General features: G+C 38.0%; 1 protein-coding gene across 12 annotated transcripts in view; it reads left to right on the top strand.

Moving 5' to 3' along the window:
- The window catches only part of ATP8B4 (ATPase phospholipid transporting 8B4 (putative)), a 337,888-nt gene that overhangs the window by 69,496 nt on the left and 251,294 nt on the right, over positions 1–17,098 (top strand). For 8 of the 12 annotated variants that reach the window (XR_010123815.1, XM_063652222.1, XM_063652224.1 and 5 more), the window contains 2 exons: positions 2,003–2,094; positions 5,509–5,578. The exons of 1 other annotated variant lie outside the window; for it this stretch is intronic. Coding sequence is in view for 10 of the 11 variants with exons in the window: in XM_063652222.1 (XP_063508292.1) it covers positions 2,003–2,094; positions 5,509–5,578 (162 nt within the window). In the remaining variant the exon portion in view is untranslated. The remainder of the gene's footprint in view (positions 1–2,002; positions 2,095–5,508; positions 5,579–17,098) is intronic. 3 more of the 12 variants (XM_054449989.2, XM_054449988.2, XM_054449986.2) reach the window with 1 other exon arrangement.

Raw genomic sequence — 17,098 nt, 5'->3', positions numbered from 1 at the left:
GGAGCGCCTCTGCCCGGCCGCCCCGTCTGGGAGGAGAGGAGCGCCTCTGCCCGGGCGGCCCCGTCTGGGAAGCGAGGAGCGCCTCTGCCCGGCCGCCCTGTCTGGGACGTGAGGAGCGCCTCTGCCTGGCTGCCCTGTCTGGGAGGTGTACCCAACAGCTCCAAAGAGACAGCGACCATCGGGAGCGGGCCATGAGGACGATGGCGGTTTTGTTGAAGAGAAGGGGAGGAAGTGTGGGGAAAGGAAGGAGAGATCAGATTGTTGCTGTGTCTGTGTAGAATGGGGTGGGCATAGGAGACTCCATTTTGTTCTGACTAGGAGAAATTCTTCTGCCTTGGGGTGCTGTTGATCTATGGCCTTTCCCCCAGCCCCATGCTCTCTGAAACATATGCTGTGTCAACTTAGGGTTAAATGGATTAAGGGCGGTGCAAGATGTGCTTTGTTAAACAGATGCTTGAAGGCAGCATGCCCTTTAAGAGTCATCACCACTCCCTAATCTCAAGTACCCAGGGGCACAAACACTGCAGAAGGCCGCAGGGACCTCTGCCTAGGAAAACCAGAGACCTTTGTTCATGTGTTTATCTCCTGACCTTCTCTCCACTATTATCCTATGACCCTCCCATATCCCCCTCTCCGAGAAACACCCAAGAACGATCAATAAATACTTCATAAATTTAAAAAATAAAAAAATAAAAATAAAAACAAACTTCACATTTCATAATTTTAATGCAATATTAGTGGTAATTACCTTAGGGAAAGATAGTTTTGTTGTGATATATAATACTGAAGTTTAGTGTACAGCAAAGGATATTAAACCTAAGTCAGCACTAATGTGTTACATGGTACACTTGAAACGTTAGTAGAAATATCAATGTTTAGCAAATAGACATTAACACAATGATAGCCAAAAAATGGAGCTGTTCTGATGGGAGACCGTTGATTATGTTTGATTTTAATACTTCCCATGCTCTTGACTTTTTTTTTCTTTGAGAGAGAGTCTTGCTCTGTCACCCAGGCTGGAGTGCAGTGGCACCATCTCAGCTCACTGCAACCTCCACCTCTCAGGTTCAAGCAATCCTCTCGCCTCAGCCTCCCCAGTAGCTGGAAATACAGGCGAGTGCCACCTCGCCCTGCTAGTTTTTGTATTTTTAGTAGATACGGGGTTTCACCATGTTGGTCATGCTGGTCTGGAACTCCTGACCTCAGGTGATCGACCTTCCTCAGCCTCACAAAGTGCTGGGGTTACAGGCGTGAGCTACCACGCCTGGCCAGCTCTTGACTTTTTATAGCTGTTGTTATTATTTTAATTTTGAGTAAATAAATGCTTGCTGAAATGTTGCAGTTCACAAGAATCTTCAGCTTCTGTTATGTAAAAAATTATTTGTAAAAGTCCAATAAGGTTACACTAATGTTTATGTTTTGAAAATATTACCTCTTCCATTTAGTACTGTATGTATTAAATAAAATTAGATGGTGATTTTTTTTGGCTTTAAAAAAAAAAAAAAAAAAAAAAAAAAAAAAAAAAAAGAAAATTATTTTCTGTGACCAAGATTCAACACCTAAACTTGAAATGTAAAAAAAAAAAAAAAGTATTTATGGAAGTATGAATTTCAATCTTTAAAACAAATATGCACTGCTTTTTAAAATAAATTAATATATGTAAAGTCCTTAGCTATTATTTGCTACATTCCTCTCTCTACTTTCTCACACTTCCCTTATTAAAAACAACCCTCTAGGATTTTCACATGAAGAAACTACCATTTTAATCCCTGGTGTAAGATGAAGCTAAGGGTAAGATAAGACTCATCTAGCAGCTTTCCTTTTTCCATTTCCTCTACTTTGAGGCAGTTTTTAAGAGGGAGAACTTATTCTTGTAAATATTGTTTGCTTCAGTACTTATAAAGCGTTAAAGTTCAAAATCCTAAGTTCCTGCTTCTAGAGCTAGACTTGACTTTAGCAAACCTTTTTCTTTCAACTGATTTTGTTTAATCTATTTCCTTAGATCTTTACTGTTCCAAAAGTTCAACAAAAGATGACTTTTTCTTTACTTCGACAACCTTTAGAGGTGGAGCGAGTGTCAGTGGTGGTATTTTGGTGAGTTGATAAATTTGCAAGAATGACAGAACTAAATGTTGCTTCTAGAGTTAAACTAGAATCTGCTACATTACTATGAGTCCTCCGTAAAGTATACCTGATTGCCATTGCTACTAGAAAAAGACTGGATTTGAGGAAACATGGACTTGAATGTCAATTCTTATTTTTTCGATGTTACTTTATGTTTTAGAGTGACAACACTTGACTAGGATCATTAATAAGAAACAACTTCTGGAAATCTTATAGAAATATTGTTTATTTCATGCCATAGCGATTGTATAATTACCATGACAGAATATTTTCTACAAAAGGAAAAATGGCTAAAATTGAAAAATGGATTTATTCAGTATGTTCAAAATAAAAGGTTTCAAAGACACTTTGGAAGGTGGTATCGGAGAAATTAACAGTAGCAACATAGCTGTATGTTTTAAAAGTAATTTTAGGAAGAATACGGAAGAATATGACATTGCTTTATGTTTGAATGTCTAGGAACTTTTAAAATGAGAAGTGCTAGCAGGAAGATCTAAAATAAGATAGAGAAGAGGTTACATGGATATATTCTCCTTAGTTACCTTATATTACACAATTGTATTTAAGTTCATCTTTGTTATCTGTTAGTACCAGTCCCTCACACCAATCTAGCAAACCAATAAGGACAAAGAAAGGATAAGCTGCCAAGTGCCTGGTACTTTGATTAGCTTTCTGAGAGATAAATGTCTTCTGCCTGCATTCTTATTGCCGCTGTTTGGGTGTAGAGTCCCCTTTTTTTTCATCTTGCTTGAAGAATGGTTCTTCCTTTCCTCTGTTCTGGGGACTCAGCCCATGAACACAGAACATGTTGACTTAGTCCCACTGGAGAATTTTCAAGCCCTGACAAGTTGGCTTAGGGCTTGCTGATGAGCCTTTACCCTCTGGCCAAGTGGGGCCACCAGATACAGATGTCATTGTCACAGAATTCATTCACCTGCCTAATACCATTTTGTATTTGTTGCTATGACTATTCTGTGAAACAGAAACAATTTTGTTTTTTGTTTGTTTTTTGAGTATTTTGTGAAACAAAGAAACAACAAAGTCCTTCATGGATGAAAACTCACTTTTGTCTGTGGTATTTTTGACAGGAAGTCTTTACCACCAAACATCCTTTTTGTGAATCTTCCTTTATAACTCTAGTGCCTCCTCTCCCCAGGTTTGCTCATTTTCTCTTCTTTCTTCTGCTCTTCAATTTGCCTGCAACACTCTTCCTATTGCTAACCCAGTTTTGCTCGTGCTGTGAGGTTCTTCCCAGGCTGAAGATAAGGGTGTGTAGGAAGATAGGGACCAGAAAAAAGGAGAGAGCAGCCAAAAAAGCTGCAGCCACTCCAGCTTGGGAAGGCAGATCTAAGACATTTTGGGGCTGGGGCCTGGGGTCTGGGATCCAGGGAGGGATAGTTGCTAAAAGGAAAGTGTCTTTTAGCATCTGGAAGCCCTTCCTCCATTTCTCATATAAATTAATCTTCCATTCAACAAGTGTTTACTGAGCATTACTATGTGCCAGACAGGCATTAGATGCTGGAGATACAGCTATGGAGACTTGTCCTAAAGGAGTTTGTGGAATAATGGGGAAATAGCCAATATAATGGAAAAATGTATTCTAGAGTGATAGGGGCTCTCACATGGGCAGTGCCAGGTTCTACGGGAACACACAGGAAGTGCTCCTCCTATCTCTGATTTGGGGAAGTCAGAGAAGGCCTCCTAAAGGAAATGATATATGAGTTGACATTGGACAGATGAATAGGAGCTAGTCTCATAAAGGGAGTGGAGACAGATGGCTACAGGCAGAGGGAAGAGCATGTGTGAAGGCCCCCAAATGGAAAGAAGCTGAGTTGTATATTTCTGGAGTGCAGACATGAGGAGGTACAGGGAAGCATGGGAGCAGGGAAGGAGAGTGATGAGGAATCAGGCTGGAAAGATGAGCAGGGATCAAGTTGCAGAAGGTCCTAGGAGTCATGTTAGAGTTTTTTTCCTGAGGCCAACAAGAGGTGTTTGCAGGGTTTTTAGCAGGGGTGTGACATGATGCCATTCCCCTTTTATAATGATAACTCTGGCTTTGATGTGGACACTGGTCTACAGGTGGCCAAGCCTGGAACAAGGGAGGAACATAGGGGGAGAGCGAGCACTGGTCAGCAGGCATGTCCTAGAGATAACCCACTGCCTGGGGCTGGGGTAGGGGAGTAGAGAGGCGGGGCTATGAGGGATGGTCTTGGGCAGCTTTGCTGGCAGCTGGTTGAAGGTGTGGAGGGAGCAACAGGGGAGTTACTGATGGGGTCATATTTGATGACCTAGCCTTGCTTTTAGCAACACCCGGCAGCGACACCCCTATGTCCTTGCTTGGATTCGTAAGTTTTAGTAACCTGGCCCCTAGAAAACACTGGGTCCTGCAAAGTATCTGTGACCGTATTTGTCAGGCATACCCCAGGGGCCAGAAAAGGAAGAAATGATGGTCTCAGGCTTTTTAGACTTCTCGGGGATTTGTAGTGGAGCAGTGCGTGTTGATGAACTTCCTCTGCAACCTCTTTTCTTGTAACTACTAAGCCATAAGTGTTGTTCTTCCCCTTCTCTGGTCACCGTATGACTGACCAACTTCTTCTTTATGTATGTTGGCCGCATCCTGCCACACCACTTTCCTCAGCAGGAAGCAAACCAGTCATTTTTTTTCCTAACTGAAAGAGCATGTGGTCAGTACCTTTGCCTACACTGTCATGTGTTTGCAAAGGTGCATTTATTTCCATGGTCTTTTGGGTTTTGAATGTTTGAAATCACTTGTTTGCTCTTTCATTTATCATTCTAAATCTCTAAGAGTTTACAATATGAAGGAAATTAGGCCACATGTAGGGAAAAAATGAAATATAATAATGATATTATTCTTGTTTTAAAAAAATAACTGCCTGGTGAAGACTACATACATGAGAATAAATCGAGGAAAAGTTTTGGATTGCATTTTGTTTCTCTAGAGCCTGGGCAATAATTTCCTCTCACACATAGCTCTCGAAGTTCAGTTGTGGTTCTCAGCTGTGGCTTGTGAAAGAATCACCTACGGCACTTAAATAAAAGGCAGATTCTGGAACCTCACCCCTGAGATATTCTGATTCACAGGATATGAGATATATTTGACTCAATTTTAATGCCAAATTGAGTGGAGCATTTGTGCTTACCTTGAGTTGTCTCATATGGCCTTTAAAATACAAATAGATTATTTTTGTACAGAATTATTCTTATCTGGCTGGACTAAAGCCTGATAAATTAAATCTGTTGTTCTTTCCTGTGTCAGTGACTTCCTAGTTATCTAGATTTGTCTAGGAAGAAAGTTAAAGGAGATAAATTTGTAGTTATTGTGCATTTTTCAGATACTAATACTGCATACTTCTGTTTTCTTAGGTAGGCCACCTTTTGAGACCTGGTGAAAGATCAGGTATAATAATGTTCTGCAGTGAAAAGAAATTGCGTGGTAAGTTTTGAGTTCTTCCATTGATGCAAAGTGATATTTTAAAAATATAATTTTAATTTTTTCATGGAAGTTTAATTTATATATAAAAAGCACACAGGTCTAGGTGTTCAGCTCAATGAACTTTGACGATTATATACACCCATGTAACTACAAAGGGTGTATAAAACAAGATATAGAACATCGATTTCTATCACCCCAGAAAGTTCCTTTGTGCTCCTTTTCATTCATTCTTTCTACACCCACTGTGACCATATTTTGATTTCTGTCAGATCAGTTTTACCCATTTTTGAAATGAATATAAATGAAATCATACAGTATGTGTTCTTTCGTGTTGCTGCTTTTGCTCAGCATAAGGTTTTTGACATATACCTATACAGTTGCATGTATTAATAGTTCTTCATTTTAAATTTCAAAGCAGTGTTCCATTGTGTGAACACACCAACATTTAAAACAGTTCATATAGTTAGAAATAATTTTGATCATGATAGCAGAAAACACACTTTGTTTTTTAGGTTGAGTAATTTGGTTGAGTAATTAATGGTATCATTAACACTTTTCAGTTTACTGAATCCAATTTCTTTAATATAGCATCCACACCAGAGAGTGTTGATTTTCCCTTTTGTCTTTAGTTAGTCAGTGACAGGCTACTATGTAATTTTTCCTTCAGTGGACATGTGTCCAACCTATTACGGCTGTTTTCTTTATTTTTGACCATAGACTCTTTAGAGACTAAAGGCTGGATTAGAGTTTACATAGTGCCCTGTCCCTCCTTCCAATATCGTCCCTGATATGTGGTTAACCTACTTGCGCAGGTAATTATATCATGATGCACTTCATTCTCTTGTTGGATACTTACTCATTGCAACATTTAGTCTCATAGTGAGCTGAACTCTGTCTCAATGTGGTTCCCACCCACAGGCCATTAATTATGCCCTCTGGGGCAATATATTCATATTCCCAATGCTAATCAGGAGTCTAGAATTATTGCCACCCATTTTTTTTCCAGTAAAATGATTTATTTATATATGATCTTAATAGTGTAAAGATAAGATTAACTGGCTTTAACACAAACAAGTTTTCAACAGGACCCAGTGTTGCAAAGTTTTGATGTGTTCTAACATGATCTGAGATCCAGGTCTCATTCTCTTAAACAGTAATTCATATGTATATGTATATATTAATTCATATATGTAAAAGTAGGAAATTTTTGGAAATAAAAATAAGAAAGCATAAGTCGCTGTAATCATGCCACCTAGAGATAACTACTTGAGGTTGCTGTGTTGCACAACTTTACAGGGCTCTAATTATAGTGACCTCTATTAATGTATTTGTGTATATCGACCCAAATATATATCCCCAAATGGAATTATCCTGTACATTATTTTGAAACCTCCTCTTTAAACTCAGAATTATAATCACAGACACTTTTATGTCTTTAAATATTTCTCAATAACATTATTCTTATTTACATTTCCCCTAACTTTTAATTTTGAAAATGTGGAATTTTACAGAATTGAAAGAATGATATGATGAACACTCATAAACCCTTCACCTTAATTCTACAATTATATTTTGCCACATGTGCTTCCTTACTGTCTCTTTTTCTATACAAACACATGCCCTCGTATGTACAAACACACACATGGGGTCTTTTTTTTTTTTCAAATTTCAATAGGTTTTTGGGGAACAGGTAGTGTTTGGTTACATGAATAAGTTCTTTGGTGGTGATTTCTGAGATTTTGTGTACCCATCACCTGAGCAGTATACACTGTTCCCAATTTGTAGTCTTTTTTCCTTCACTCCCCCTTCCACCCTTTCCCCCAAGTCCCCAAAATCCATTGTATCATTCTTATGCCTTTGCATCCTCATAGCTTAGCTCCCACTTATGGGTGAGGACATATGATGTTTGGTTTTCCATTCCTGAGTTACTTCACTTAGAATAATGGTCTCCAATTCCATCCAGGTTGCTGCAAATACCATTATTTCGTTCATTCTTATGGCTGAGTAGTATTCCATAGTGTATATATGGGTGTGTGTGTGTGTGTATATGTGTGTGTATGTGTATGTGTGTGTGTGTATATATATATATATATATATATGCCACATTTTCTTTATCTGCTTGTTGATTGATGGGCATTTGGGCTGCTTCCATATTTTTTGCGATTGTGAATTGTACTGCTATAAACATGCGTGTGCAAGTATCTTTTTTGTATAATGACTTCTCTTCCTCTGGGTAGATACTCAGAAGTGGGATTGCTGGGTCAAATGGTAGATCTACTTTTAGTTCTTTAAGGAATCTTCACACTGTTTTTCATAATGGTTGTACTAGATTACATTCCCACCAACAGTGTAAAAGTATTTCCTTTTTACCACATCTACATCAACATTTATTATTTTTTGATTATGGCCTTTCTTGCAGGAGGGAGGTGGTATCACATTGTGGTTTTGATTTGCATTTCCCTGATAATTAGTGATGTTGAGCATTTTTTCATATATTTGTTGGCCATTTGTATATCCTCTTTTGAGAATTGTCTATTCATGTCCTTAGGCCACTTTTTGATGGGATCCGTTTGTTTTTTTTCTTGCTGATTTGTTTGAGTTCCTTGTAGATTCTGGATATTAGTCTTTTGTTGGATGTATAGATTGCGAAGATTTTTCTCCTACACTGTGGGTTGTCTATTGGCTGATTATGTCTTTTGCTGTGCAGAAGCTTTTTAGTTTAATGAAGTATCATTTATTTATGTTTGTTTTTGTTGTATTTGCTGTTGGGTTCTTGGTCATGAAATCTTTGCCTAAGCCAATGTCTTGAAGTGTTTTTCTGATGTTGTCTTCTATAGTTTTTATAGTTTCAGTCTTAGATTTAAGTCTTTGATTCATCTTGAGTTGATTTTTGTATAAGGTGAGAGATGAGAATCCAGTTTCATTCTTCCAGGTGTGGCTTGCCAATTATCCCAGCACCATTTGTTAAATCGGGTATCCTTTCCCCCGTTGATGATTTTGTTTAATTTGTCAAAGATCAGTTGCCTGTAAATATTTAGCTTTATTTCTGGGTTCTCCATTCTGTTGCGTTGGTCTACATGCCTGTTTTTATACCAGTATTATGCCGTTTTGGTGACTAGGGCCTTATAGTATAGTTTGAAGTCGGGTAATGTAATGCTTCTAGATTTGTTCTTTTTGCTTAGTCTTGCTTTGGCTATGTGGGCTCTTTTTGGTTCCACGTGAATTTTAGGATTGTTTTTTCTAGCTCTGTGAAAAATGATGGTGGTATTTTGATGGGAATTGCATTGAATTTGTAGATTGCTTTTGGCAGTATAGTCATTTTCACAATAGTGATTCTACCCATCCATGAGCGTGTGTTGATTCTACCCATCCATGAGCGTGTGTTTCCATTTGTTTGTGTCATCTATGATTTCTTTCAGCAGTGTTTTATAGTCTTCCTTGTAGAGGTCTTTCACCTCCTCGGTTAAGTATATTCCTAAGTATCTTTTTTTATGGCTATGATAAAAGGGTTTGAGTTCTTCATTTGATTCTCAGCTTGGTTGCTGTTGCTGTATAGCAGGGCTACTGATTTGTGTATATTAATTTTGTATCCTGAAACCGCTGAAATCATTTACCATTTCTAGGAGCTTTTTGGAAGAGTCTTTAGGGTTTTCTAGGTGTATGATCATGTCATCAGCAAAGAGCAACAGTTTGACTTCCGCTTTACTGATTTGGATGCCCTTTATTTCTTTCTCTTGTCTGATTGTTCTGGCTACGACTTCCAGTACTGTGTTGAATAGAAGTGGTGAAAATGTGCATCCTTGTCTTGTTCCAGTTCTCAGGGGGAATGCTTTCAACTTTTCCCTATTCAGTATAATGTTGGCTGTGGATTTGTCATAGATGGCTTTTATTAACTTAAGGCATGCCCCTTCTATGCTGATTTTGCTGAGGGTTTTAATCATAAAGGGATGCTGGATTTTGTCAAATACTTTTTCTGCATCTATTGAGCTAATCATGTGATTTTTGTTTTTTAATTCTATTTATGTGGTATATCACATGTATTGACTTGTGTATGTTAAACCATCCCTACATCCCTGGTATGAAACTCACTTGATTATGGTGGACAATCTTTTTGATATGTTGTTGGATTTGGTTAGCTGGTATTTTGTTGAGGAGTTTTGCATCTATGTTCATAAAGGATATTGTTCTGTAGTTTTTTTTTTGTTATGTCCATCCCTGGTTTTGGTATTAGGGTGATACTGGCTTCATAGAATGATTTAGGGAGGATTCTCTCTGTCTACCTTGTGGAATAGTGTCAAAAGGATTGGTACCAATTCTTTGAATGTCTGATAGAATTCATTTGTGAATCCCTGTGATCCTGGACTTTTTTGTTGTTGGCAATTTTTAAATTACCATTTCAATCTCACTGCTTGTTATTGGTCTGTTCAGAGTTTCTATTTGTTTCTGGTTTAATCTAGGAGAGTTGTATATTTCCAGGAATTTATCCATCTCCTTTAGGTTTTCTAGTTTATGGGCTTAAAGGTGTTCATAGTGGCCTTGAATGATCTTTTGTATTTCTGTGGTATTGGTTGTAATATCTCCTGTTTCATTTCTAATTGAGCTTATTTGGATCTTCTCTCTTCTTTTCTTGGTTAATCTCACTAATGGTCTATCAATTTTATTTATCTTTTCAAAGAATCAGCTTTTTGTTTCATTTGTCTTTTGTGCTGTTTTTTTTGTTTCAAATTCATTTAGTGTGCTCTGATCTTGGTTATTTCTTTTCTTCTGCTGGGTTTGGGTTTGGTTTGTTCTTCTTTCTCTAGTTCCTTGAGATGTGACCTTAGATTGTCTATTTGTGCTCTTTCAGACTTTTTGATGTAGGCATTTAATGCTATGAAGTTTCCTCTTAGCACCGCTTTTGCTGTATCCCAGAGGTTTTGTTAGGTTGTGTCACTATTATTGGTCAGTTTGAAGAATTTTTAAATTTCTATCTTGATTTCATTGTTGACCCAATGATCATTCAGGAGCGGGTTATTCAATTTCCATTTATTTGCATGGTTTTAAGAGTTCCTTTTGGAGTTGATTTCCAATTTTATTCCACTGTGGTTTAAGAGAGTACTTGCTATAATTTCAATTTTCTTAAATTTGTTGAGACTTGTTTTGTGGACTTTCATATGGTCTATCTTGGAGAATATTCCATGTGCTGATGAATAGAATGTGTATTCTGCATTTGTTGGGTAGGGTGTTCTGTAAATATCTGTTAAGTCCATCTGTTTTAGGGTATAGTTTAAGTTCATCGTTTCCTTGTTGACTTTCTGTCTTGATGACCCGTCTAGTGCTGTTAGTGGAGTATTGAAGTCTCCCACTATTATTGTGTTGCTGTCTATCTTGTTTCTTAGGTCTAGTAGTAATTGTTTTATAAATTTGGGAGCTCCAGTGTTAGGTGCATATATATTTAACATTGTGATAATTTCCTGTTGGACTAGTCCTTTTATCATTATATAATTTCCCTCTTTGTCTTTTTTAACTGCTGTTGCTTTAAGGTTTGTTTTGTCTGTTGTAAGAATAGCTACTCCTGCTCGCTTTTATTGTCCATGTGCATAGATTATCTTTTTCCATCCCATTACCTTAAGTTTATGTGAATCTTTATGACACACAGGTTTCTGTTGTTTTTGTCAAATGTTGTAGACATCGTGACACTTACCCCAAATACTTCAGCACACATCCCCTAAGAACAAGGACATTCTCCTGCATACCCACATTATCATCACCATACCCGAGAAATGTCACATTGATAAATAGCATATATACCATTTTTCACTTTCCTCAGTGGTCCCCAGTACATCTCATCTCTTGGAATTGGCTTTAATTTTTGGTACAGTATCCAATCAGTGTTCATAAACTGAATTTGGACAATTCCTTTATTTTCTTTTAAATTTAAAATAATTTTTCATTATTTTGAATTTTGGGAAAGTCTAGTCTAACCATTTTATTGAATATTCTAGCATGGTTTAATTTTTTCTAAAGTAATTTGGGTTAAACATTTTTGGCACAAATACTATGTACATAATATTTGCTTTTTAATGAACAATTCATTAAGTAGTTAATTGACAGTTTTTTGATGAGGAATGGAACTTGTTAATCCTCCTCACACAGAACTTCATTTTACAGACAAATAGTAATTGCTATGTAATGAGTCTAAGTTTTTTTTTTTTTTTTAGAGACATGGGTAAAGGTTATTTAATGGCAGCTCACTGAAGAGGAAACCTGCATAGCCAATAAATATTTAAAGACATACACAACTTCAGTAGTAATAAGGAATTGCAAATTAAAACCATGTCAGACTCATGAACTTGGCAAAATTTGACAATTCTGACAGTAGCAAGTTCCATACATTTTTAGAGCTTTGTGGTAGTTTTTTTTTTAAATTTATTATACTTTAAGTTTTAGGGTACATGTGCACAATGTGCAGGTTAGTTACATATGTATACATGTGCCATGCTGGTGTGCTGCACCCATTAACTCGTCATTTAGCATTAGGTATATCTCCTAAAGCTATCCCTCCCCCCTCCCCTTACCCCACAACAGTCCCCAGAGTGTGATGTTCCCCTTCCTGTGTCCATGTGTTCTCATTGTTCAATTCCCACCTATGAGTGAGAATATGAGGTGTTTGGTTTTTTGTCCTTGCGATAGTTTACTGAGAATGATGATTTCCAATTTCATCCATGTTCCCACAAGGGACATGAACTCATCATTTTTTATGGTTGCATAGTATTCCATGGTGTATATGTGCCACATTTTCTTAATCCAGTCTATCATTGTTGGACATTCGGGTTGGTTCCAAGTCTTTGCTATTGTGAATAATGCCACAATAAACATACGTGTGCACGTGTCTTTATAGCAGCATGATTTATAGTCCTTTGGGTATATACTCAGTAATGGGATGGCTGGGTCAAATGGTATTTCTAGTTCTAGATCCCTGAGGAATTGCCACACTGACTTCCACAGTGGTTGAACTAGTTTACAGTGCCACCAACAGTGTAAAAGTGTTCCTATTTCTCCACATCCTCTCCAGCACCTGTTGTTTCCTGACTTTTTAATGATTGCCATTCTAACTGGTGTAAGATGGTATCTCATTGTGGTTTTGATTTGCATTTCTCTGATGGCCAGTGATGGTGAGCATTTTTTCATGTGCTTTTTGGCTGCATAAATGTCTTCTTTTGAGAAGTATCTATTCATGTCCTTTGCCCACTTTTTGATGGGGTTGTTTGTTTTTTTCTTGTAAATTTGTTGGAGTTCATTGTAGATTCTGGATATTAGCCCTTTGTCAGATGAGTAGGTTGTGAAAATTTTCTCCCATTTTGTAGGTTGCCTGTTCACTCTGATGGTAGTTTCTTTTGCTGTGCAGAAGCTGTTTAGTTTAATTAGATCCCATTTGTCCATTTTGGCTTTTGTTGCCATTGCTTTTGGTGTTTTAGACATGAAGTCCTTGCCCATGCCTATGTCCTGAATGGTAATGCCTAGGTTTTCTTCTAGGGTTTTTATGGTTTTAGGTCTAACGTTTAAGTCTTTAATTCATCTTGAATTAATTTTTATAAGGAAGGGATCCAGTTTCAGCTTTCTCCATATGGCTAGCCAGTTTTCCCAGCACCATTTATTAAATAGGGAATCCTTTCCCCATTGCTTGTTTTTCTCAGGTTTGTCAAAGATCAGATAGTTGTAGATATGTGGCGTTATTTCTGAGAGCTCTGTTCTGTTCCATTGATCTATATCTCTGTTTTGGTACCAGTACCATACTGTTTTGGTTACTGTAGCCTTGTAGTATAGTTTGAAGTCAGGTAGTGTGATGCCTCCAGCTTTGTTGGCTCTGTAACTGTGTCTGCATTCGCTTCCTGACAGTGACTGGCAGAGAAAGCTGAGGCCAGTCACTTCTTCTTGGACTTGTTACAATGGCCCATGACCTGCAAGACTGACATGTGATGAAATGATCACCATCATTTGTATCATCATGAGTGGGACTGACACATCTTTAGATGACATCAGTTTCTGTAGATCTGGCAATAGTCTGGAGAGCTTTTTATTTTAACCTAAAACATGCATTCATTTATTTAGTCACTCCACAAACATTTTTGAGTCCTTATAATTTGTGAGGTAGCACCAACCTTGACTTCAAATGGCTTTTTACAATTCAATAAAATACATGTATTCTCACACAATTTTTAAGTTTATGGTAGCAAGGGTAACTTAAAATAGTTTATTGAACATCACTATAAGTGGTATATTTGCCTACAAGTGGTATATTTGCCTGCAAGTGGTATCTTTGCCAGAGGGGCACAGACTGGAGTTGTCAGAGGGAAAAATCATGCAGAGATGATATTTTATCTCAGTGAGAAAGTTCATGTCTGCAGCTTTTAATAAAGGTGCACTTACATTTGTATGCACTTTCACAACATCATTGGGAAGCATAGGACATTGATGATGTGTGGGAAAATATGACAAGCCAGCCATGGGTCTTGTGGGGAAATAACAATTTTCTCCCAGATATGCTTTATTCTTTATTATCTCCATATTCAGATGTCTTGCATTCTTTTTTTTTTTTTTTTTTTTGAGATGGAGTTTTGCTCTTGTTGCCCAGGAGGCTGGAGTGCAATGGCACCGTCTTGGCTCACTGCAACCTCTGCCTCCTGGGTTCAAGCAATTCTCCTGCCTCAGCCTCCCGAGTAGCTGGGATTACAGGCATGCACCACCACGCCTGGCTAATTTTGTATTTTTAGTAGAGATGGGGTTTCTCCATGTTGAGGCTGGTCTTGAACTCCTGACCTCAGGTGATCTGCCCGCCTCGGCCTCCCAAAATGCTGGGATTACAGGCGTGAGCCACCGCACCCAGCATGTCTTGCATTCTTTAAGATGTAAAAAGGTCCAGCCCCTTGACTCAAATGTTTAAAACATTATGATTACAGTCTATTTTCTGTTTGTTCTTTGAAATTCACTCTTTCCTTATAGCTTGTATGAGAGGCCCAAAGACAAATAGTTTTAAAGTGTACAAGTGACAGGGTGCAGTGGCTCACACCTGCAATCTCAGCACTTTGGGAGGCTGAGGTAGAAGGATCGCTTGAGGTCAGGAGTTTTAGACCAGAGTGGGCCACACAGTGAGACCCCTGTCTCTACCAAAAATTTAAAAAGTAGCCAGGCATGGTGGCACGTGCCTGTAGTTCCAGCTCCTTGGGGGAATGAGGTGGGAGGATCACATGGGCCCAGGAGATTGAGGCTTCAGTGAGCTCTGATTGTGCTACTGCACTCCTGCCTGAGTGACAGACTGGGACCTAGTCTCTAATAAAAGAAAAGAAAAGAAAAAAAATTGTACGTGTGCTTTTCCGCAATCAGGAAGAATGTTGTGTATGGGTAAAATACCTAATTCAGATCTCATTAGTTTAGAAATATGGGAAGCAAAAGAAGTACATAATTAGAGGCCTTCTTTAAACCAGCTTAGCTCTTCTTTATTCCAAAATGTGGGAGTTGTGGAACCAGAACACATTACTGCCTTAGTATGTTTATGGGGTGTAGGGTAGGATGAATCAGACCAGGGCTGTGTATGTCTTCTGTGGGCCCTAGGCACTTTTGCCTTTGTGGGTCCCTTCCTCCATAAAAACATATGAAAAATTATGTTTGATGAATATGTCATATAAAGACAAATATAATCCAGGCTAGATTCATTATTATGTATCCATTACTATTATATTCATTTTTCCTCTGATTTTAAAATAAATGAAAATTGAAACAGTTTTGTGGGCTCTTGAAAATATCATGGGCCCTAGGCACTCTGCCTACTATGCCTCATGGATAAGTCAGCCCTGAATCAGATATGCATACTGGGGTGAAATAGCCTTCCAGAGAGCAACTCTGTATATCTTGGGGAGGAGAGAGAGAGACAGCTTCTTATGCTTATTTTTGTGAATCTACATATAGAAAGTAGTTAAATATGCTTTTAGTGGGAGTAGTCCTTTCAAGTTATTATTGCCACTATAAGTTTAAAAACCATGTGGTAGACTGGGCTTGGTGGCTCATGCCTGTTATCCTAGTGCTTTGGGAGGCTGAGGTGAGAGGATCACTTGAGACCAGGAGTTTGAGACCAGCCTGGGCCACATAGCAATACCCTGTCTCTACAAAAAATTAAAAATTAGCTGGGCATGGTGGCATGGTTCTGTACTACTCAGGAGACTGAGGTAGGGAGGATAGCTTGAGCCCAGGAGGTCAAGGTTGCAGTGAGCTATGATTGTGCCATTGTACTCCAGCCTGTGTGACAGAGTGAGACCCTATCTAAAAAAAAAAAAAAAAAATCACCTGACAATACAGAACTGTATGGTACTCATGTATTTTCATGACCCAACCAAAATCTTTAATTTTTTCTTGCCAACTTACACATACTATTTGAATTTAGGTGGCTGTGACATAACAGATCAATAGCATAAGAATTTACTGGATTTGGCCAGAGTGGGTATTATGGGTTTACAAGGCTCTGTCAATATTCTGTAATTGTCCTTTGTGAACACAATTGTTGCATGACAGAAACAACATGAGTCAGAAGTGATAGGAATGAACCTGGTTCTACTTACCAGGCATTTGTATTCAAATCCTCTGAGCCTCAATTTTCGCATTTGTAAAATGGGACTAATGTTTACCTCTGAAGGTTACTGTGAGCATGAATGTAAAATGAAATATATGTGAAGTAACTCATAAATTATAAAAGCCATATGTAAATGTTAGACAGTACTGAATTCATAGATATATGATACAGTTCATTGATTTCTAGGTTTTTCTCCTGAAAACTCCTAATTTCTAAGTTTTACAAAAACAGTGTTGTACAGTTTTATGGCTGACATGAGCATTATATACACAGGTGGGTTTCCTGTTTACTGAGGTGACTTGTATGGGGCTCTGATTTCCAAGAGGACATCCTGGAAGCCTCTTCTGTACCCTCTGGGACTCTTTCAAAAGGGTTGTTTACTTATGGTGACTCTCTAGAGGCCTGCCAGTGTGGTGCAAATGACAGTGGTCAGTTGCTTTGGTTGAAGTTTATATACCTGATTCTCAGGCATTTACAACGACTTCTCTTACAATAAATGTTGCATTATCACATCTGTTTAACAAACTAACAGGCCGTAATAGGACCTAGGGGTCATGGAGGTTCAATGCCAACAGCATTTTGGAAAGTATTGTTTTTGGTCTGCAGTTGGGGAATAAAGTCTGTTTTTTTTTTTTTTTTTTTTTGTATAATTAGATTACATAACACCATAAACATTGCTTTGAGCATATATTATTTAACAGGTAATGTGCTTGTCCTTTGATAGAGGGTGATAAAAAAGATGAATAAGACATGGAACCTATCCTTATAGGTACCTTATCAATGCATATAAAAGTATTTTTATTTGTATTAATTTATATGTTTAAAGAGCGTTATTTCTTATTGGGTTTATCTCTTATGGAGCAATAAATCCAAAAGCTGTTTTCTCAAGTAGATTTTGAGTTACACTTGTGAAGGAA

Source organism: Pongo pygmaeus, chromosome 16 (genome assembly GCF_028885625.2).
Source record: "Pongo pygmaeus isolate AG05252 chromosome 16, NHGRI_mPonPyg2-v2.0_pri, whole genome shotgun sequence".
Classification (NCBI taxonomy): Eukaryota; Metazoa; Chordata; class Mammalia; order Primates; family Hominidae; genus Pongo; species Pongo pygmaeus.
Note: the sequence above shows the minus strand (reverse complement) of the source record. Positions and strands in the feature narration are given on the sequence as shown.